The 21,298-nt window shown below is 46.5% G+C and overlaps 1 protein-coding gene across 3 annotated transcripts in view; it reads right to left on the minus strand.

Annotated features, from left to right (window-relative positions):
- Nucleotides 1-1,255: 1,255 nt before the first annotated feature.
- Nucleotides 1,256-21,298, minus strand: part of NCAPH (non-SMC condensin I complex subunit H) — a 38,444-nt gene continuing 18,401 nt past the window's right edge. The window contains exons 7-18 of one of the 3 annotated variants that reach the window (XM_059078486.2): nt 18,723-18,912; nt 17,927-18,018; nt 16,969-17,174; nt 13,285-13,433; nt 12,558-12,664; nt 12,059-12,181; nt 9,296-9,406; nt 7,936-8,103; nt 6,857-6,970; nt 4,947-5,035; nt 4,199-4,274; nt 1,256-1,740 (exon numbers count right to left, since the gene is read on the minus strand). In XM_059078486.2, the coding sequence (XP_058934469.1) occupies nt 1,681-1,740; nt 4,199-4,274; nt 4,947-5,035; nt 6,857-6,970; nt 7,936-8,103; nt 9,296-9,406; nt 12,059-12,181; nt 12,558-12,664; nt 13,285-13,433; nt 16,969-17,174; nt 17,927-18,018; nt 18,723-18,912 (1,485 nt within the window). In that variant the 3' untranslated portion in view covers nt 1,256-1,680. Of the gene's footprint in view, nt 1,741-4,068; nt 4,275-4,946; nt 5,036-6,856; nt 6,971-7,935; nt 8,104-9,295; nt 9,407-12,058; nt 12,182-12,557; nt 12,665-13,284; nt 13,434-16,968; nt 17,175-17,926; nt 18,019-18,722; nt 18,913-21,298 lie in introns of those variants that run through there. The other 2 variants (XM_067007193.1, XM_059078484.2) reach the window with 2 other exon arrangements.

The following is a 21,298-nucleotide window of genomic DNA, read 5'->3' on the forward strand; positions in this document are numbered from 1 at the left end:
AGAAGTATGCTGGACTGAGAGAAGGAGCAAGCTTGGCTAGGTCTAATCCTGGGAGTAAGAGCAGAGCAAGAGGACCAGCACTCCCCTGGCCTGGGAAAAGATGCTGGAGGCTTCAGCCCCAGCAGGACAGGGTATGAATTTATTTATTTAGCTGCGTTGGGTCTTCGTTGCTGCACGCGGGCTATCTCTAGTTGTGGTGAGCAGGGGCTACTCTTCGTTGCGGTGCATGCGCTTCTAATTGCAGTGGCTTCTCTTGTTGTGGAGCACAGGCTCTAGGTGCGTGGGCTTCAGCAGTTGTGGCACGTGGCTCAGTAGTTGTGGCTCATGGGCTCTAGAGCACAGGCTCAGTAGCTGTGGCGCATGGGCTTCGTTGCTCCGCAGCATGTGGGATCTTCCCGGACCAGGGCTCGAACCTGTGTCCTCTGCATTGGCAGGTGGTTTCTTAACCACTGCGCCTCCAGGGAAGTCCAGGACAGGGTATGGATTCTCACTCGGCATCACTGCTCTTCCTACTAAAGCATGTCCACAACCCTCTCAATACAGCAGAGTGGCTAATATTTTGGCCACAACTTGGAAAGCACATTCCTAAGGGGAAGGGATTGGTTTTTGTTTTGTGTCCTTTTTGGCCTAGGAGCAAGTTCTTTATTATCAGGAGTAATTACCAATTATATCCTTCACTGCCTCTGACCTATCATCCAAGCTCTCTGTTTACCCAGTGAATGGTGACAGGATGCTCTGGCAGAGACCCAGGACCTGACAAGGACGGAATTACTTGGATCAACATCTACAAGTATTGAGCCTGTGACTTGAGCACGTATAGTGTAGTAGCTAATAATAAAGATCTAGAAGCAGACTTCCTGGTTCAAGGTCAACCTCTTGACAGCTGTCTGCTCTTATGAATTACTTTCCCTTTGGGCACCTGTCTCTCCTCTGTAAAATGGGAGCTGTAACAGTTACGTTCCTCACAGGGATGCTAAGAAGGCTGAAAAACGTCATCCACAGAAGGTACTTAGCAGCCACTCAGTTAGCAATGTTTACTATTACCACCCTTTAGCAGAACTGATAGGCCCAATGGACCCAATCTTGAAATCCCCACTCTGCTACAGACAGATCAGCTCAGCCCTTAAGCACTTCCTGCCTTATACTGACACGTGGGTCTCTTGTCCAGCTAACAAGTCTGCATCCCCCTTGAGCATAAGGGCTAGGTCTGATACTCATGTAGCGGGCACTCAAATAGTTTACCAAGCAAATTATTCCAAATGATTTTATTTTTAAGCATTATATATACATTTATAAGCACACTTACGATGTATTTTATACACATGGATTTGGTAGCTGTTAAAGGACAAGTGCCTACTGGGAAATTCTTTTCTATAAGAATAAAGTATGGAAACAGCAATTTAGGAGACAAACTATACATGGATACAAAGAATGGACACAGTTGCCTAATCAAGGATAGTAAGGACCCTCTCCTCCCTCCTAGGTGGGCACCACAGGACAGAAAACTTTAATCAAGGACAGAGCGTTAGGCAGCTGGTTCCCAGACAGTGAAGGAGAGAAGGGAAGAGCAGCAGACACACAGCGCAGTCAGCTGCAGCCTTGCCACCAGCCCACAGCACTGAAGCACCAAGTGCAGGCATCCTGGTCACTGAGGAAGCAAGGGCTTCTCTCCCCACGGACTCAATCCCCCTGCCGGACCAGAACATCTGAAAGATCCTCAGTTCCTTCCAGCTTTAGATTCTGAAGGAAGATCAAACACACGTGAACTTTGGTATCCACAGGATACAAGAATCAGAAAACAAACTCTGAGGTAACAAGGTGGTGACTACAAAGAACGAAGTTTGTCCCGTGACTGTAAGTAAAACTGTCACAGCAAATATAATCTGCATGAAAAAGCTGGTTCCAAATCCTTGCCAACTGCAGGGGCAAAAAAGCAAGCCTGCTCTGATTTCTGCAGCCATCTCCGTCAACGGTCTAAGAGCTAAGCTCTCGGCTCTGGAAGGAGCTGTGGGAAGTGATAGGAGGCCACCAGGGGCCATGGCGCACGTGCATCCGCCCTGCCATGCATGACCTTCTCACTGCTCGGGAACCTCAACCTTAGCGATGGCCGTGGCGGCCACGCTCTCCCTCCCTTCTCTGCACAGCCTTTTCCCTGCTCCCTCTCCCTCCCCGATCCTCCCATCCCCTGGGTCCTCCACCAGCCCCAGGCAACCATCCCCTCAGGACTGAAGAGCTGTCAGAAGCCCTTCCTCACACGGAAGCCTAACCGCACCAGGACCATGGCTCCCTTGCCTGGCACTGGAGGTAGGCATGGTGTGGTGGTGCACCTTCCTCTCCTGCTGAAGATGGAAAGCACAAACCTCACCTCCCAGGGGACAGCTGAGGGGGAGCTCGTTACCAGAGCGGTAGATGAAGAGTCCAGATGTGAGTGAAAAACCGGGAGCAGGCAGGCCTAAAAGGGGTCACATTCTGGCACAAGGTGTTGTAAGACTCCTCTTGGTGGCCCTAAGCTCTGAGTTACCCCAGATCCCTGCAGATTATCTGGTAACTGTTGGCCAGTGTTACCAGTCAGATCTTCTCAAATAGACCAAAGCTCAGCCCAACAGGTCATGGTCTCGGGCCATCTCCTGATTCTTCAAACGCTGAGCCCCCAGGGGCCCCTTAGATTTGGTCGCAGCAAAGCAAGAGAAGCTGGCTCTGCCACTGGGGGAGGCAGGGTGGTGCCAGAGCCAGAGCACACGGACCTCAGTGAAGCCTGGAGTCACACTCACGCTTTCCAGCCGCGTGTCTGCTTGGCCCCAGTGTACTGGGAACAGAGTGGAGGCGCTAAAGCTGCTCTCTCACAGCAGAGATACGCGGCCCAGGGCAGCAATGATCCTCCAGCTGCTACGACTGAGTGAAGTCACTAACACTTACAATTTGGACTCAGGGTAAGTTTCTGAGCTTTGGTGGCACCCGACATTTTTGGGGACTGCACGGGCTAGGGGAACACACCCAGTGGGAGAGTCCACCAGCACCTACGCCCACTTGGATGCTATGAGATTCCAACCTCAGAAAAGCTTAGCAGGGACTACCCTGGTGGCGCAGTAGTTAAGAATCCGCCTGCCAAAGCAGGGGACAAAGGTTCAAGCCCTGGTCCGGGAAGATCCCACGTGACACGGAGCAACTAAGCCTGTGCATCAAAACTATTGATCCTGTGAGCCACAACTACTAAGCCCGTGCACCACAACTACTGAAACCCGCACGCCTAGAGCCCATGCTCTGCAACAAGACAAGAAACCACAATGAGTAGCCCACGCACCGCAATGAAGAGTAGCCCCCACTTGCGCAACTAGAGAAAGCCTGCATGCAGCAACGAAGACCCAATGCACACAAAAATAAAAATAAATGAATTTATAACAACAACAACAAAAAGCTTAGCAGCATTACTTTGAACGTGTCTAGCCCCAGCACTGGTGATGCTCACGGCATATGCTACAGCCCAGCCCACAGTCCTGGGGACACTAAAGTCTCGAGACTTGACACCAAGTCTCAAGCAGCACCAAACACACGGGCTTGCTGGCTGCCTCGCTGGGGTGCCTCCCGGGAAGCGTCCACCGGCCCCTGAGAAGATGGGTCTCACCTGCTCCTCAGTGACTGCCCCACAGCCGCTCAGCCGTCGGCTGGCGCAGCACGAGGAGGAGCCGGCACGCTGCCACAGGCAGCACTCCTGCTGTCTCCCTCCTGCGAAAGACGTCTCTCGCCCCGAGACATCCTTCACAGCCCATGGCGGCTCAGCATTGCTGGTGCTGCCTCTACGTCTCTGCTCTCTCCCTGCGTCTGTTTCCATCCAGCCTCATCTCTCCCCTTTTCTCCGCCACGCTTCCCGCGTGTCCTGACGGTGGCACTGGCAGGATTTGGCCTTTAAAGCCTTTGACACCCAGTGACACAAAAGCACCTTATATTTCAAGTTGGGAACTGAAAGATCACAATTTCAGCATCTCAAATTTTCCCATTTGGGTCCTCCTCATAATTTTCATTTCTAATCATACCTGTTGGCCTTTTTCTAAGTTATTTTTAGGTGTCTGGTTAATCCTCTGGGTTGAAGGTACTACATAAATTGCTGTATTTAAGATGTCCTATGAGGCCTCCCATGAATAATAAAAAGCTCCAGTAGGTTGACACAGAGAACATGGCCACGCTTACCAGATTTACCCACCTTTTCATTGGCTAAATGTAGGAGACATGCAAAGGCCAGAGGTATGGAGAGGTTCTGAGCCATGAGGGGAGGCAGGCTGTAAAACAAAGAGGCTAGTAAGTATTTAGCTGTCACTGCAATTCCAGGAACAAAGGCTCTTTCATCAAGTATGAATACACATGGTCAGTGAATAAACTAATGAGAAATAAAGAAACATTTCAGATGCCTTTTAGAAGCAGGTTTTTCCAGTTTCTTATTTGGAAATAAAATATTTCCTGTTCCATTCCAGCCACTGGTGCAGAAAAATGCCTTTTTAAAGGTGGACTACATTAACTCATTTATCAATGCAGAGAAGAAACAGAAAAACCGTGAGAAGTGTGAAAATGGTAGGTCGTGTGCAGAGGGGTCTGTCATACCAACAGCCTAGGCTGGCGCTCCCTCAGCTGGGGCTCGGAGGAGGAGGGGGAAGAGGGCGGGGGGAGGAGGAAGGGTGGGAGGAGGGTGAGGGGAGGAGGGGGAGGAGGAAGGGTGGGAGGAGTAGGGGGAGGAGGAGGGGGAGGGGAGGAGGAGGGGGAGGGGAGGAGGAGGGGGAGGGGAGGAGGGGGAGGGGAGGAGGAGGAGGGGCAGGGGAGGAGGAGGAGGGGGAGGGGAGGAGGAGGAGGGGGAGGGGAGGAGGAGGAGGGGGAGGGGAGGAGGAGGAGGGGGAAGGGAGGGGAGGGGAGGGAAAGGGGAGGGGAGGGAAAGGGGAGGGGTCTGTTGGCAAAAGCACCTCTTCTGCAGGTCCTTTGTAAGCCCACTGAGCTTCTTGTCAGCCACCTGTACTGGATCCCCTGCTTCTCCATTTTCTCTGTGGTTTGCCTGACAGAAGAAAGGACACGTAGAGATCAGACTGGGCCCAGTTCACTTTTGAGAGAGCAACATAAGCTTATAAAGCTGTATCTCTAAAAAGAAAAGCCTACATCAGAATGAAACCAAAACAATTTCTTTGGTACATTTTGAAGGAAAAGGATCCATAGAGGGACCCAGTGCCTTAGCCCTAGACCCTAACACTGACATCGATGGGGGTGCGGGGTGGGCGGGCGGGCGGACTGGATTGGGTGATAATATTGATGAAACAGTGATAATGGGCACTGAAGTGGTCATTGACTATACTAGTTTCTCTCTACTTTTGAATACTGTCATAATAAAGAGTTTGTTTAAATAAACCTATATTAACCAGAATCCCGGGAGGACAGGGTATTATGAGTCATTTAAATTCAAAGGTTACGATAGCCAGGACATGGAAGCAACCTAAGTGTCCATCAACAGATGAATGGATAAAGATGTGGCAATATATACAATGGAATATTACTCAGCCATAAAAAGAAATGAAACTGAGTTATTTGTAATGAGGTGGATAGACCTGGAGTCTGTCATACAGAGTGAAGTAAGTCAGAAGGAGAAAAACAAATACCGTATGCTAACACATATATATGGAATCTAAGAAAAAAAAGTGTCATGAAGAGATTAGTGGTAGGATGGGAATAAAACACAGACCTACTAGAGCATGGCCTTGAGGATATGGGGAGGGGGAAGGGTGAGCTGTGACGAAGTGAGAGAGTGGCATGGACATATATATGCTACCAAATGTAAATTAGATAGCTAGTGGGAAGCTGCCGCATAGCACAGAGAGATCACCTTTGTGGCCACCTAGAGGGGTGGGATAGGGAGGGTGGGGGCGAGGGTGACGCAAGAGGGAAGAGATATGGGAACATATGTATATGTATAACTGATTCACTTTGTTGTAAAGCAGAAACTAACACACCACTGTAAAGCAATTATACTCCAATAAAGATGTTAAAAAAAAATTCAAAGGTTAAACAGAACCCTCTTCCTACTTTTTAAAAAGTACATTTCTCTTATATTTGCATCCCATCCCACTTTAATTGATAAAACCTCATGAATATGACTGAAGCTTTATCTGACATCTAAGACTACAGCTCAGGGTCCTTAATCAAATCATGCATTTTCACTTCTCAACCAGCAGGGAAGGTATAATAGAATGTGTTGAGTTTGGAAAGCTCAGAACATTCTCCGAGCAGAAGTCTAGAAGAGGAGATGGAAGGATTCTAGTTAACCAGAGAGTTCCATTTAGTTGGAACAAGTTAATCAGGGTTTCACTTTGCTCTAAAGGAGAGACAATTTGACAGCATCATATATATACATATATATGTATACGTAATATATATAACTACTTTCCTACTTTCCCAAATCAGAACTATTAGATCAAAGAGCTTAAACATTTTAGCGTACCTGAGATGTTAGAAGCTGCTTTCCAAAAGGGTTATTTATCAACTTAATTTGCACCGGCAACGAATAAGTACTCCAGTTCTTCCTCTAACTCCATACTGAAAAATGTTGTTTAATTGCTAAAGCTGTCATTTTAAAGCAGCATAAAGATGCTGTCATTTGTATTTTTTGATTACAAGCAAGGCTGAGTCATGTCCCAAATACTAGTTTACCATCTGGTATCACCTTTTGTGTGACCTGCCTGTTCATATACTTGGTTCATTTCAGAGGTGTGATGTCTTTCTTGTATTTCTGAATGCTTTCCACGTTAGCGCTACTGATCTAGAAGCTCAGACACAAGCCACACCCTCCTCCATGCTGGGCACCTACAGAATGAGTGGAACCCATTACCTCTGCATCCGCCTGCTTGGGGATCTCCGTTAGCAAACTCCACATGCTCTGCTTCAACTTCTTCATGTCCATCTTTTTGGCAGTCTTAGCATACTGAATTTCAATTTTATTTACCTGAAATAGGTATGTGACGAGTAAAACTAAGCAGAAGAAAGGAGCATTTACCACCAGCTCTTTATAAAAAGAAAGTCTGGAGTTCAAATAATGAAAAAAATCTAGTTTATACCACAAAGTTATAGAGCTTTCTTTGGACATACAGAGTCCCTCATATCAACCTAATTTACTTTTGATCAAGTACAGTCTTCATTAGGATATCTTGGAATTCCAGTGTAAGAGATAAATGAATCAAATATATATGAAAGCACCAAGCCTGTCACTTGGTAGGGAATAGATGCTTGGTGTACGATAATTTAATATGAGTTGAATCTGGCCAAGATTTTCCAGAGCCAAATAGCTAGCCTTACCCAACCAGCATAGAAACCCATTTTCTCTGCCCGCACCTTTCATTCACACAGTTTGCTTGTGTGACTGGCTCACTCCTAGTCATATGGTTTATCATGATCTTTGGAGAGATGGCTAGTTCCACACAAACACAATTAGCATAATTAGTCCAGTGGTGCAGTGGTTAAGAATCCGCCTGCCAATGCAGGGGACACGCGTTTGATCCCTGGTCTGGCAAGATCCCACATGCCGCGGGGCAACTAAAGCTCGTGCACCATAACTACTGAGCCTGCACTCTAGAGCCCGCCAGCCACAACTACTGAAGCCCGCGCCTAGAGCCCGTGCTCCACAACAAGAGAAGCCACTGCAACGAGAAGCCCACGCACTGCAACGAAGGGTAGCCCCTGATCATCGCAACTAGTGAAAGCCTGTGCGCAGCAATGAAGACACAACGCAGCCATAAATAAATAAATACATAAATAAATGAATGAATGAATGAATCAGCCACTTAGAGAGCAATGGGTTAAAATCGAGAAGGAAAAAAATCAAGCTCAGACCAATGTGACCCTCATGAAATATACAAATTAAACAGATCTCAGGCAAACAATATCAGATATAATTCTTGGCTTCCTCTTTACCTTCTGAGGCTCAGCTACCAGATTTGACTCCCCGTAAGTGGTGATATCTCGGACTTCAGGCGCGTCATCGTTGTCTTGTGTTGTCGTAGGTGGATGGCCAGAATGGTCAAAGGTCCCAACTGGTCCCACAAATAAGTCATCTGACTCTTCATAATCACTGTCAGCAGCCTGAGCAAGGAAATAGCTCTTCAAGTTCAGCAGAGCTGTCTGAGGGGCTTAGAAATATCCTTGAAACAGACTCCATACACAGCAAGAGCAGAGCACCTGAGAGTTCATGACATTGAGTCAAACCCAGAATGGACTTCTAGGTCCTCTAGCCATCTTCCTGTTGCACATACACCCTAGTAGAGAGGCATCTGTTAACTAAGCCCTCTGGAGTGAGAGCTAAAAGGAATTCAGCAATCACAACAGCCAGCTGTCCCTCTGCTTCTAATGGATTTAGGATTTCATTTTACAGAAAGCACTCCTGAAACACCAGAGACGTGACCTGTCGGCTGGCCACAAGCAGGGGTCCTGCTGGGAGCCAGTGAGAAAGTCATTCTTGGACTGAGCCCAGCAGGAACAGACCAGGTCTCTGGGGTGGGGCCCAGGAACTGGTTAACAGGCTCTCTGGGTGACTCTTAGGCCCACTGAGCTTGAGGAGCACTGGTTGAGAGGCCAGTCTGGATTTTTACTAAAATGTAACAACGTAACAGTGAGAAAATAAGGTGAATAAACTATTCTTCCAATTCTTTCCCTTCTCCTCACTTGCAGGGACACAGATGGGGCCTAATATTTCCCCCCTTTCTGTTATATTTCCATCTGCTATCTCATTCATAGAGTCATAGAAGGGATTTTGAGATTATTTAGTCTAACTAAGATCTAAAGATGGGGAGTAGTTTGTACAAGTTCACAATGTGAGAACCAAAATCAGAGCTACGGTCCCCTGAGATCCACCCTCTACACTTTCTTTTTCCCCATCAGGACACACCGTCTTCACATGTCTATGTGTTATGTCTCCCCAGCCAAAAAATATTAGCTCGTAAGAGTAAGAAGAGTGTTTCTTTTCCTTTGAAATCCCAAAAGAGCCAAGATAAGTGCTTTGTACAGGCTTAAGACTCCATCTGCATGTTGACGGTTTACTGGAGCATGTCCACTTCTTTCCTGTGTACAGAGCTTAGAGTAAGGCAGGCCAAGGTTCTGGCTGCTGCCTCAGCTCTGCTCAGTTCTCTGATGCCTGGGGCAGGGCAAGCATCCACAAACCCCCACCTGACTCAGAATTTCCTACAGTCATCTGCCATACAGGAAAGGCCAAGAAGGGAAGCAGGAGAGAAACACGCTGCTGCTTAGCAGAGAGGACAGAGCCCCTGCCCCCGTTTACCTGTAATCCAGGGCAAAAGTTGGAGGTGTCATTAGGGTTGTTGTAATCATAGTCTGCAATTTCTTCACAATGCTCGGTCCCTGCCCTCTGGCCTTGGGCCATCTTAAGTAACTAGAATGAAGGAAAAAACAACTGCAGAAAGCAATTTCTAGAAAAGCAGCTAGTAAACTAGGTTGGGAGATAACCTTAGTTCCTACGATCATGTCCCAGAACATTAGGGTTATAAGGGCCCTGAGAGGTCATCTAATCCAGCCAACTTCCAACTAACCACACAACTCCACTCTAGAGCAAGCCCAGGGTAGCAGGGCTCCAAGCCGCCATCCATCCCAAATACACCAGAGCAGCCGGTTTGCAATCAGGTCTGCACACAACTTTATTTGAAAAAGTGTTCCTTTGCTAAAAACAAAGCCACCTACAACTAGCTGAAAAGAAGTCCACTTGTTGCTGCTTGAAGAATTCGGACAGAAAACTCAATCACTACTTTAATTCAGCTGGTCCCATTCCTGGGCCATCACTGTTCCCCACATAGCTACAGGGAGCAACCCGAGCTCTGCTCCCTGCCACCACATCTGCGGCTCTTGTTCTGCCTTTCAGGGCCTCACAGAACAAGTCTGCCTCCTCTTTTGGGAGTGCCTGTCGACCAGAGCCCTTCAGATTTGCAGGCCCTTAGGCCAGTGATCCTCATCTGGGGTGTGTGTCTTTGGGGTGAAGGAAATGGAATTAAAGGTGTGTACAGTTTACAGAAGCACATTGAATATTTTAATATAAATATATACTCCAAAAGTAGCCCCCCAAAACCCCTCAATGGTTTTGTATTACAAATCCAAAAATAAACAATAGATATTTATTAAGAAATGCCCACTTTCTTCCACTTTCCTTCATATGACACTATTTCTAGATCCCTCTCCATTTAGAATAATACTCTCCTCTGGACACACTCTAAATTGTCCATAGTCTACAAGAAACGTTTCAGGAAGGGTACGTGACCCCCCTCATGTATTGGCTGGTTGCTACTAGAATCACCCTTTAAGATATTAAACTGGATGGGTGGTTGACCTGTATAGTCTCTAGCCAGACTGAGTGTTTAATAGTCCAGTGTTTACTTTCCAGTGTTTAATAGCCATTGTCCTAGTGTAGCTCTACTGGAAGGACGAGGTGAGGAATCTCGGGATCCTGCTGCCTGGTTGCCCTACTACACATGCAGGGAAATTTGTCCCTGTGGATAATCAGAAGCAGGAGTTCTTTCCTCTGTAAGAAACAATTATGGAGGGCTTCCCTGGTGGCGCAGTGGTTGAGAGTCCGCCTGCTGATGCAGGGGATGTGGGTTTGTGCTCCGGTCCGGGAGGGTCCCACATGCCGTGGAGCGGCTGGGCCCGTGAGCCATGGCCGCTGAGCCTGCGCGTCCGGAGCCTGTGCTCCGCAACGGGAGAGGCCACAATGGTGAGAGGCCTGCGTACCGTTTAAAAAAAAAAAGAAACAATTATGGAAAAAAAAACCCAGAAAACTCCTGGAGTGCAAGGATCAAATGACTTTGTTCTACAACCTTCACATCTGAATATGCAAATGACCACCTAAGCCACATTCTTCAATGTTCATAGTAAGGGCCTGAGGAAGGAGAAGGTGGCTTGTGGCCTTGGAAAGCAGCTGGAGTTGGACCAGGCTTGGTGGAAGTGTCCTACCATCTCCCTTCAGCTCCCCAGCAGCCTGGCTCTGCTCCTCCGCCCCAGGGCTCTATTTTCTGATTACAGCAAGCAGCTGCTGGTATCTAACTGATACTGAACCATGACCACAGTTACTACCACTGCTGCAACTTTGTATCTTTCTACAGTTTTTTTCCTTTTTAAAATTGAGGTATAATTGACATGTAACAGTGAATTAGTTCTTTCTGCATTTTTAAGAGTATTTTTGCTAAGTGAACAGTATTGATTATAAAGAAAATTATGAGTGATGGATTATAAAAACAGAATGTGAGATATCAGTGAATTCAGGGAACTGTATACATATCATTAAGCCTTGTGGAGAAACAGGCAAAATAAGGAAGAGGAAACTGTAGACTGTTTTGTATACTTGACACCACAAGATTAAAACAACCAAGAATGCAAATGAGTAGAGGGTCCAGATAAAACATAACTTAGCATGACCCACGCCTAGTTACCCTGGCAACGGGAACACCCTCTCGCTGCTTAGCATCACCAGAAGGGCCACAGGCAAATGAAGTGAATAGAGACTGGGGTGCACACTGGCTAGTCTAGAGAGCTCACCTGAACAGTCATGGAAGGAGCAGCAGCGCTAGGGAGCCCCCAAGGACTGGCACCTACGTTGCCCTGCATGTCACAGTGGCCTCACGTCTACACCTTGATCATGGGGAGGCAATGTGGGCTGGGGAAAGCACCTGGCTAGTAAATCCACAACTATCATGCGAAGGTGAAAGAATCAAGAAATAACTAACAGCTTGTAAAAGCCTTGACAAAAGGTTGTTTATCCCCCTTGCATTTCGGCAAGTAGGCCAGAGTGTCCAGCAGTCCAACCAGGTGAGGTATTTCCAAGTCTTGAGTGGGCGTCTGTCCTGTGAGTTTTTCCCTCTGGCTCTGCCTTACCCATGCGATCATCCGGTAACTCCCCTGAGCTAACAGGAATTCCTCCTCATGCATTCTCCTTCTCCTGAAGGGCACTGACAATCACACTACCCACCACTTGATACCTCTGATGCTAAGAACAGGTTCAACAACAACATGACCTCAAGGAACCTAAGACCAGCCTTACCCTGGTGCCTGGTTTGAGATGCAGCTGGACAAGATTTTCAGTCTCATAGTGGAAATCTGTAGGAAGAGTTGTGGCTCTCCAATTCTGGTTCTCCAAAGTGGACTTGGTCAGAACAGTAGCAGCCTATTAATTAAAAAAAAAAAAAAAAGGTAGTTTTTAGGCATCTTTAATAAAAATGGTATATATATATATATATATATATATATATATATATATACTTTTTTTTTTTTTGAAGGCACTTGGGAAGGGTTTGAGCAGCACTAATCTTTCTACTTCTGTGTAAAGGAGTGATTCTGTTAGGCCTTATTCGTATGGATTCCCTCTGCCACTGGGTGTGGGACTATTTCTTAATTCCTCCAGGGATTGAGGGAGAATGAAGCCATCCATTTACTCTAAGAGTTAAATGTATAATGAATTTTTAAAAACTACATCTAAAAGTGAAAGAGGAGTGCAAAGAGTAATTTAAGAAAGCACAAATGATAATAAATCCAGCACAAACCTTTGTTTTTCGAAAATATACATCAAAGTCAATATCATCGTCAAAGTCGATTTCAAAATCCTTCTTTGTGCTCTTCTTTCTGTTCTCTGATTGCGAGGTAGTATCTTCTGCAGAAATGAACACAGATGTCAACACTGCTCACCTCTGTGGCCTATTTACTCATCTTGCAAGATCACTTGACAGCCTTACCAACCGCAAGACAGCATTTGTGTCTGAGCATCATAACAGCACTAGGAAAGGCAAATCATACACCTAATATTTATCCCTATAATTTGTGTTTTTGACAAGAAAACAATACTAAAAAGATCTGCTAATTAATCACTTCTTTTCAAAGAGAGAATGCAAACATTTAACACTGGCACAGCACTTCAGAGGGCTGCCGAGTGCTACTGGTGCAGTAACTCGCATGGCCCTCTGGGGCCTGGGGGCACATTCTCACCTCGAGCCACTGTTTGAAGTCACAGGGGTGCTGGGGGAGGACAAATCACAAGCCAGCTCTCCTGACTCTGGGCACTCACTCTTCCCACACACAGGCTTCAGTCTTAACTGATCCCTCACCCCAGGCCAGGCCAACTGACTGTCCAACCAGGAGGCTGCTTATCTGTATATTTCTACAGCTTGTCAGGAGGTACAAGACTGTGACTGGCATTTCCCTTCCGAGGTTGAACTGCTGACTGGCTGGTCATCTGCACTATCTCTTCTTAGAGTTCCGTCTAGAAGTACATACGTTTGTGCCGGAGTCTAAAGCGCCAGTGATCCGGGCCAGCCCACATTGACATGGTTCGGGGGCTAAAGTAGGAATACTCTCCAGGTTTCATGGATAGAAGGGGACACAAGCTCCAAATGTCTCCATCCCCGAGGGGAGTCATTTCTTCCCTGCAACACATGTGAAAACATGTACAATCATGCACGTGTCGATATATACAAGACAATTGTGTATTTACACATAAAGCAGCATAAGACACAGCTGCAGACTCTACCTACTTTTCCACAAATGGGCAACATTTCTAAGATAAGTCCAACATAAATACTTCATCATTAACAAGCCATTAGTTTTTACTTAATCAGTGCTTTTGCTTCTCTTCATTTTATAATACGATCATATCTATAATAAGTACTTTAGATGTTTCAAAGTGCTTCATAAAATGAAGTTTACCCATTTGAGAGTCAAGAAAACAGAAAGAAATTGAGTTTTTATATAAGACTGCACAGCTAGTAAAAGCCAGAACTGGGAGCTGGACACCATCCCCTGAATCCCAGCCTCAGGGTCTTTCCACACACAAGGCTTCCTGCCACGTGACACGGTAACTGCGTTCCTTCTTCACCATGCTTCCATAAATGAGGGCTCCACTAACACTGCTGTACTTCCTACTGAAAGTAAAAAACATGTTATTCTAATTTATGTTCCCCACATGATTGGGGGCCCCCCCTTATAATCTATCTGTTAAACCATCTAGCTTTATTCTTTGCTGCATGTGAAGTGCCTAACTGGCCTGTCCAGCATGGCAATTTTGGGTTGTTTTTTCACCCTCTCTGCAAGGTACTAGAATGTGTGAGGTAGCTTTCACCTAAAGGCCCCTGCCAGGTCAGAAAGCCTATTAGTGCTGCTATAATGTCCTCTAAAGGTAATGGCAATGAGGAAACTTCACACAGCAAGGACCTTTTCACCTGTATTGAGCCATATATAAATATCTCCTTTACATCAAGCCTATGGAATAAGCTAAAACAGCTTTAAAAGAAGGAATTTGCCTTTATCTACAGAATCTTTTTTTAAAAACCAGTAAACTGTATTTGTATATTTACTGTGTGATGAAAACTTAATTTTTAAAATTAAACTATACTAGGGACTTCCCTGGTGGTCCAGTGGTTAAGCCTCCTTGCTCCCAACACAGGGGGCCCGGGTTTGATCCCTGGTCAGGGAACAAGATCCCGCATGCCCGAATTAAGAGCCCGCGTGCCGCAACTACAACCCAGTGCAGTCAAATTATTAATTAATTTAAAAATTAAATTAAAATATACTTAAAAATCCCCATTTCTAGCCTGTAACTGCCTAGCTTGTGTTGTTAAGTAATAACTGTACTGCATTGTACTGCATTTCCGCCAGAGGGAGAAAGAAGACAGCTTCAGGAGCATCCCCACTCAATTCTCAGATACTCTCCTGTTAAAGCGATGGCGATTGGGAGGGCAATTTATTGGGAACTTACAGGCAAAGCTCTAAAGAGCTTGGCTCCCATCTTCTGAGAGTCTGTGGGCCAGAACCAGACTGAGGCCCTTGAGGCTTGAACTCTAGCCTTTTAATAATTCTTTCAATACACAATGCTATGTGGCAGGCACCCTACTGGTCCCAACTCCCCGACTCACCAACTAACTTAATCCACAGCCCACCCATCCATCAGGCTTCTCTCTGCCCTCTGGAGGGAGTCTTTGTTTCTTCTACCCACCCCCACAACCACAAGTCCCCTCCTTCAACGTAACACCAGCTCAGTCGTGCTGCACTACTACCCGCAGGTTAAAGGTCTCCCCAGTTAAGTGCTCTGGGGTGGATCCTTCCATCCACAGCTCATTACATGCAGCCAGGACTGGCCAAGAGTGCTGGGCAACTCCCAGCCCCACCCCATTTCCTACCCTCTCTGAGCCTGTTTCCTCACCTGTAAAACGGGGATAACAGGACCTAATTATAGGGTTGTTGTAAGGATTAAGTGATTGTATTTTATATATTATATAAATTATGGGAAATAACTCAGGTAAGGCACCTGGCAGAGTGTTTGGCATGAAGTCAGGATAATAAGGAGCTCAGTAAACATCAGATACTACTGTTATCATCTAGTCCCAACCGTTCACTTTATGGGTGAGAAAACAAAGACCCCAAAGATGATGCCACTTGCCCCACATCTCACGGCCATCCATGGCAGGGTCAGGCTTCATTCAGTGCAAACACTTGCTGAGCTCCCGGGAAGCTCCCTATCCTTATGCCACAGGTAAGGATTTCAAGATGGACAAAACCCTAGACTAGAACCTTAGTCCCCTGCCCCTAATGTGCTCGCTCAGTAGGATGGAGTCTAAGATTTTGTTCTGTCTGGAACTGGGGAGAGAGATGGAGACATTTGTTCAAAATAACCATCTATGCTTATACAGTTATAAAAGAATAACAAAATGGAAGTGACTAAAGTCCTTCACTACACCAGTTCCTCAGATGTCACCTCATTGTTTAGCAAAAGTGATAGCTCTTCTCTGACATTTGAAAATGGTATTAAAAGAGCTCATCCCTCCAACCTGCCTACCATTTCCCACTTCTTAGAAGACAGGATGGGAAAAGGGACAAAATCACAGGTCTGGTAATAGTAAAAATCAGGAGAGGAGGGTTCTAAAAGGGCCTGGGGGGTAATTTTTCCTTGAGGTTCAAACTTTCAGCCCCTTGACTTCTACTCAGATTTGAAGAGGCATTATCAATCTAATCATTCCCCCCACGGGCAGACAAAGTGAGCTCAAGAAAGCAATCTCATCCTGGAGACACTCAAGCAACGCTCTTGAAGGGATCTTTGCCTCGGTGGGAAATTATACTGGACAACTTCTAAAGTTTCGCACATACTAAACCAGCTTGCCCGTTCCCACTCCCAGGTTTGCCAAGCTGCTGCTACAGGCACAGGGTTATCTGAGGGTCTGTTTGTTCCAGTCTCGTGGAATCTGCTACACCCAGGCCCACTCAAGACCTTCAGAGGCCCTCGGCACTGCAGGATTGTGGGATCCTGCGTCCAGATCATATTCAAAATTAAAATAATACTAATCTATTAAGTACATATAATAAAGGCCAACAAAGTTCAGATTGTCTTACGACGCTTACTAGACTAATCAAAAATCTAAATTACTAGAGACCAGTTCTACCGTCTCCCACACCCCATATACTCATTTTTACCTGCTTTTTTAGTTTTCCTTGCTTTGCTCATCCCCGGTCTACCTATCTAATGACCAACACTGCCCAGACCCATCTTTGCCCTTTAGGCAGTGGCCACTTTTTTCTGGTAATCAACACATAAGCCTGTTTTCTGTCTATAACTGATATGGAGTGATTCAGCCAAAAGCCAGACCATGTGCAGGGTGTCGAAAGGGAGCACCCTCCATGCTACCAAAATGGAGGTGGTGAGGACAGCCACCAATGAAGTAGCTACTATAACCCAGCACTTTATGTATTTTAGTTCTATGCTTATGGACTCCTGCAATGTCAAGTTTATGACCAATAAGTGACTGAGCTGACATTCAAAGGCAGATTGATTCCACGGTGAGTCAGAATGGCTCAGCCTGTGTGACAACACAGCACACAAGCCCAGCCAATCACAGAGACGAAATTAGACTGTCCCAGCAGGAAATCTGGGAGAACTCGTATGGGAACATTTCCCGTGGCCGAGAGCCTTACTGGCAGCTCTGAGCGTGGCAGGGCTCTTTCCAGCTCCCCAACTTGGTGTGGCCCCCAGCTGCGGCGGGGTCCGGTCCGTCACTGGCATCAAAGTCGCCCTCCGAGGCCCCGACAGGGAAGTCCTCGCAGTCGCTCTCCTCCACCTCGGCATTGATGTCAAACACCTGATCGTTCTTCTTAAACTTGTCCACCAGGGCCGACACCGACTGGAAGGGACAAAGAGAGCCCCCAGTTCTCTGCATTCCCATCACCACCCCCGCCACTGCTGGAGGACCCCCTTCCCCCCATTCCCCGGAGCCAGTGTTCTCACGACAGCAAAGCGCTGAGGAAGTTTATATTGTGCGGCACAGGATGAAGCTGTATTGTCGTTAGGCACATTTTGTAAAACATGGAACAGGAATCTGCATCCTTTTAACTACATGTTTAGAGAAGACAATTTTCCATGGAAACCATTTATTTTGGAGGTTGTAGTAAGTAGGCTAAAGGGGGCCAGGCTAAAAATACACAGAGGAAAGCTTTACACATGATAATTTCTCAGGAAACTCTGTGCCAAGGGACTCAACCCTGAAGAAGAGGAAATTCCTTGAGTTTGACAGCAGCCTAAGAGACCAGAGGCCACTGGGACAACCATGTTTGAGAGTAACTCTGATAAAAACTGTGCACCCAGGAATGGAAGGACTGCCTTACCCTGGGGAAGCAGACCCGAAGCTGATCCCAGTACTCTAATCCCAGCTGGCTAGTGGGCCTGCTGCAGCACACACCACCACTCCAACCCCTGCCCCAGGGCTTAGTCCCTGCGGAGGAGCCAAAGGAAATATTTTCTGTACTGTTGGCTAAATAAAAACGATGCCACAGTTTTGGTTCCCATTGGGTAGAACTAATCTTAGGCCATCTCACTGAAACCACAAGCTGTTGGAGAAATGCCCAGAGCCCTCAGAAGTCCAGAAATTGACCACACCTCATTATGTGTTTCACTGTCCCATTTAGTGAACTGGAACCCCGCCAGGGAAGGGCAGATCTGACGATCTTCCACACACTGCTGCAAGGGCGCTGGGAGGACAGGAAGATCACAAAGAGGGTTCAGAGCAGGATGGAGACACGCCTCACCCCCTCAAGATGACCAGAGCAGCACCACGGAGGGAGGGGCACGGCCACCTCCTGTTTCTCGGGAAGAGGCTGGCTGGCCGCCGATCCATTCGCAGACCACTCTCCTGGGAGAGGGCGTGCACTCAGGCACATGCCCACACTAGAGGCAGGCTCCACGCTGGCATCCCAGGAATTAGGAAAACACTAGAGCAGAAACCCGAAGCACAGACTTTAACTCTGAAATAGACTCTGTGCCCTATGCTAGAGTTGGGAAATCAAAAACCCATCCTTAAAGCATAGTAAGTGCACAGCCAATTGTGCAAGGACCCCCTGGGTTAGTAATAGGCCTCTGGCTCAACAAGTCTCTTAAAGCCCCTCTCCCAAGTCCAAAACTCTGACACTCCAGGGTGACTGTGAGAACTGACTGCTAGCAGGCCACCTGAAGGACATGGCACATACAGACCACGAGCACTGGCTACTACTGTTGAAGACTCCATACTGCAGACAGGCCAAAAACTTAGTTTCTCCCGAAAAAATGCCCACTTTGTCATTCCAGAGGAACCTTCTGGGCAAATAAGCAACAGAAGAGCATGATGGGCTTACTACACCCATGGTTATGTAGAAACTTCTACTGAACTGCTCTGCTAAAAGGCATCACATGGACCTACCTTTTAAATCGGTCATTTCCACCCAACCTAAATCCGGCAAGTCAAGAGGTTCTCCAGTGGAGAGAGTCTGGACATCGGAGGGAAAGAGCAGCTCACTTCTGTAATCATGGCAGTGGAGGGTGGAGAGAAACACCCCCGCTGTACTGCACTCATCAAACGAGGCTGCCGTCTTCTGGAACATGGGATCAATCTGAGCACAAACACAGAGGGAACTCAGAATTATGGGATGTAGCCAAAGGAAATAGAAAATCTCATTCACTGGACCCTGCTCATTCGCAGCTGCATATACTGGATTGAAATGTCTCTGCACATAATCAAAAAAAGGGGAGGGCCTTTCTAATTGATCAGGTAAAATCCCATCCCAGTTCAAAAGGAGGGCTGTACGTGGTCAGATGGATAAATGTACACAGTAAATGGTGAGAAGCTTATACCGTGTCAATCTGTTTGTTTACAAACAAGCCAATCAAAAAATGGGCAGAAGACTTAAATAGACATTTCTCCAAAGAAGACATACAGATGGCCAACAAACACATGAAAAGATGCTCAAATTAGAGAAATGCAAATCAAAACTACAATGAGGTATCACCTCACACTGGTCAGAATGGCAATCACCTAAAAATCCACAAACAATAAATGCTGGAGAGGGTGTGGAGAAAAGGGAACCCTCTTACACTGTTGGTGGGAATGTAAATTGATACAGCCACTATGGAGAACAGAATGGAGGTTCCTTAAAAAACTAAAAGTAGAACTACCACTTGACCCAGCAATCCCACTCCTGGGCATAGACCCGAAGAAAACCATAATTCAAAAAGATACATACACCCCAATGTTCACTGCAGCACTAGTTATGATAGCCAGGACATGGAAGCAACCTAAATGGCCATCAACAGAAGAATGGATAAAGAAAATGTGGTACATATATACAATGGAATATTACTGAGCCATAAAAAGGAAGGAAATTGTGCAATCTGCAAAGACGTGGATTGACCTAGAGATTGTCATACAGAGTGAAGTCAGAAAGAGAAAAATATTGTATACTATCACTTATATGTGGAATCTAGAAAAACGATATAGATGAACTTATTTGCAAAGCAGAAATAGAGACACGAACATCGAGAACAGAAGTATGGATACCAGAGGGGAAGTGGGTGTGGGATGAATTGGGAGATTGGGATTGACACATATACACTATTAATACTATGTATAAAATAGACAGCCAATGAGAACCTACTGTACAGCACAAGGAACTCTACTCAATGCTCTGTGGTGACCTAAATGGGGAGGAAATCCAAAAAAGGTGATAGATGTATACGTACAGCTGATTCACTTTGCTGTACAACAGAAACTAACACAACATTGTAAAGCAACTGGACTCCAATAAAAATTAATTTTAAAAAAATCTGGTTATTTACAGTATACCTGGACAGTATCCTTCTGCTGGCCTCTTTCCACGGTCCCCGTTTTTAAGCGTCTATCTCTAGTAGAATGCTACCACACAAATCCCGCTGACTTAGAAAGCCTGTGTGATGGATCTGTTCGCAGAATCCCATCACTCCTCTGAAGAGAAATATTTTCAAAGACTTGGAAGAACATGAGTAAGAGATCCGGGCAAAGGACAGGCAGAGTCAGCAGGGTTCGATGGCCGGGTTAAACATGGGAGACGCGGTCAGAAGACCCCCAAGGCTGGGGTCAAGGAGCAGGAGTGGCATAACCATGTGTCACCAAGCCCCAAAGGAGAACAGGGCAAGGCACATGCATGTGTGGCAAGAGGGCAGAAGCCACCTGGGACTCTATAGGAGGCCCGGTGACAGGAAAAAGGTCAGGTACCAGGTTCACAGGTCTTCCTCATGTCTCAGGATGTGGCTACTATGGAGAGAGGGGCCCTTAATTCTGAGGACAGGCGTTGCTCTCTGGCCTTTTCCGGCCCCCTTAACCCTGAGCCCAACCTCACCAGAACTGAGAGTCTTCTCTCGCCTCCCAATAAGCTAGTCCCAGAGCAGCGTGTTCAGCACCTCCACGTTCTCCGTCTCCTTAGCCCTCACCCGGTCAGTTACGTGGCCTGGTGGGTTTTCCTCCCAGTGTGTCTCTACCACCTACCCCTTCTTCCCATCCTCACTGCCACCAATATAACCCTCGCCTGAGTTAACCCTTGTCTCTGGTCTCTCCCACTTCTTTTCCTAAAAATACCAGTGGTGCTACTTCCATTCCCTTCCCCAAATGCTCACCAGAGCAATGGTTTCCCACCTGGACCCCAACACCCCTAGAGGTCTCATGTAGTTAATGAAACTCAGCCTTTCAAAGAGTCAACACGGAAACTGTACACTGACCCACATTAAAGCTGAAACGCTAAGATAACTTTCCTCACTTTTGCCTAGAATTAGATCATGTCAGTGTGAGAACAATGGTTCTTTCATGTAAATTAGATTTGACTTACATCTTTGAGTGATTTGTGGGAAAATGAATTATTGCCGACTGTACAGTCTGGAAAAATGAACTTTTGGAAACAAGGATCCCAGCAAGGAAGAGAAACAGAAAGAGAAGCCCTTGGTAGACAGCAGACTACATGACAAAGTCTA

The sequence above is a fragment of the Kogia breviceps genome, chromosome 11 (assembly GCF_026419965.1).
Source record: "Kogia breviceps isolate mKogBre1 chromosome 11, mKogBre1 haplotype 1, whole genome shotgun sequence".
In the NCBI taxonomy this organism is placed as follows: domain Eukaryota; kingdom Metazoa; phylum Chordata; class Mammalia; order Artiodactyla; family Physeteridae; genus Kogia; species Kogia breviceps.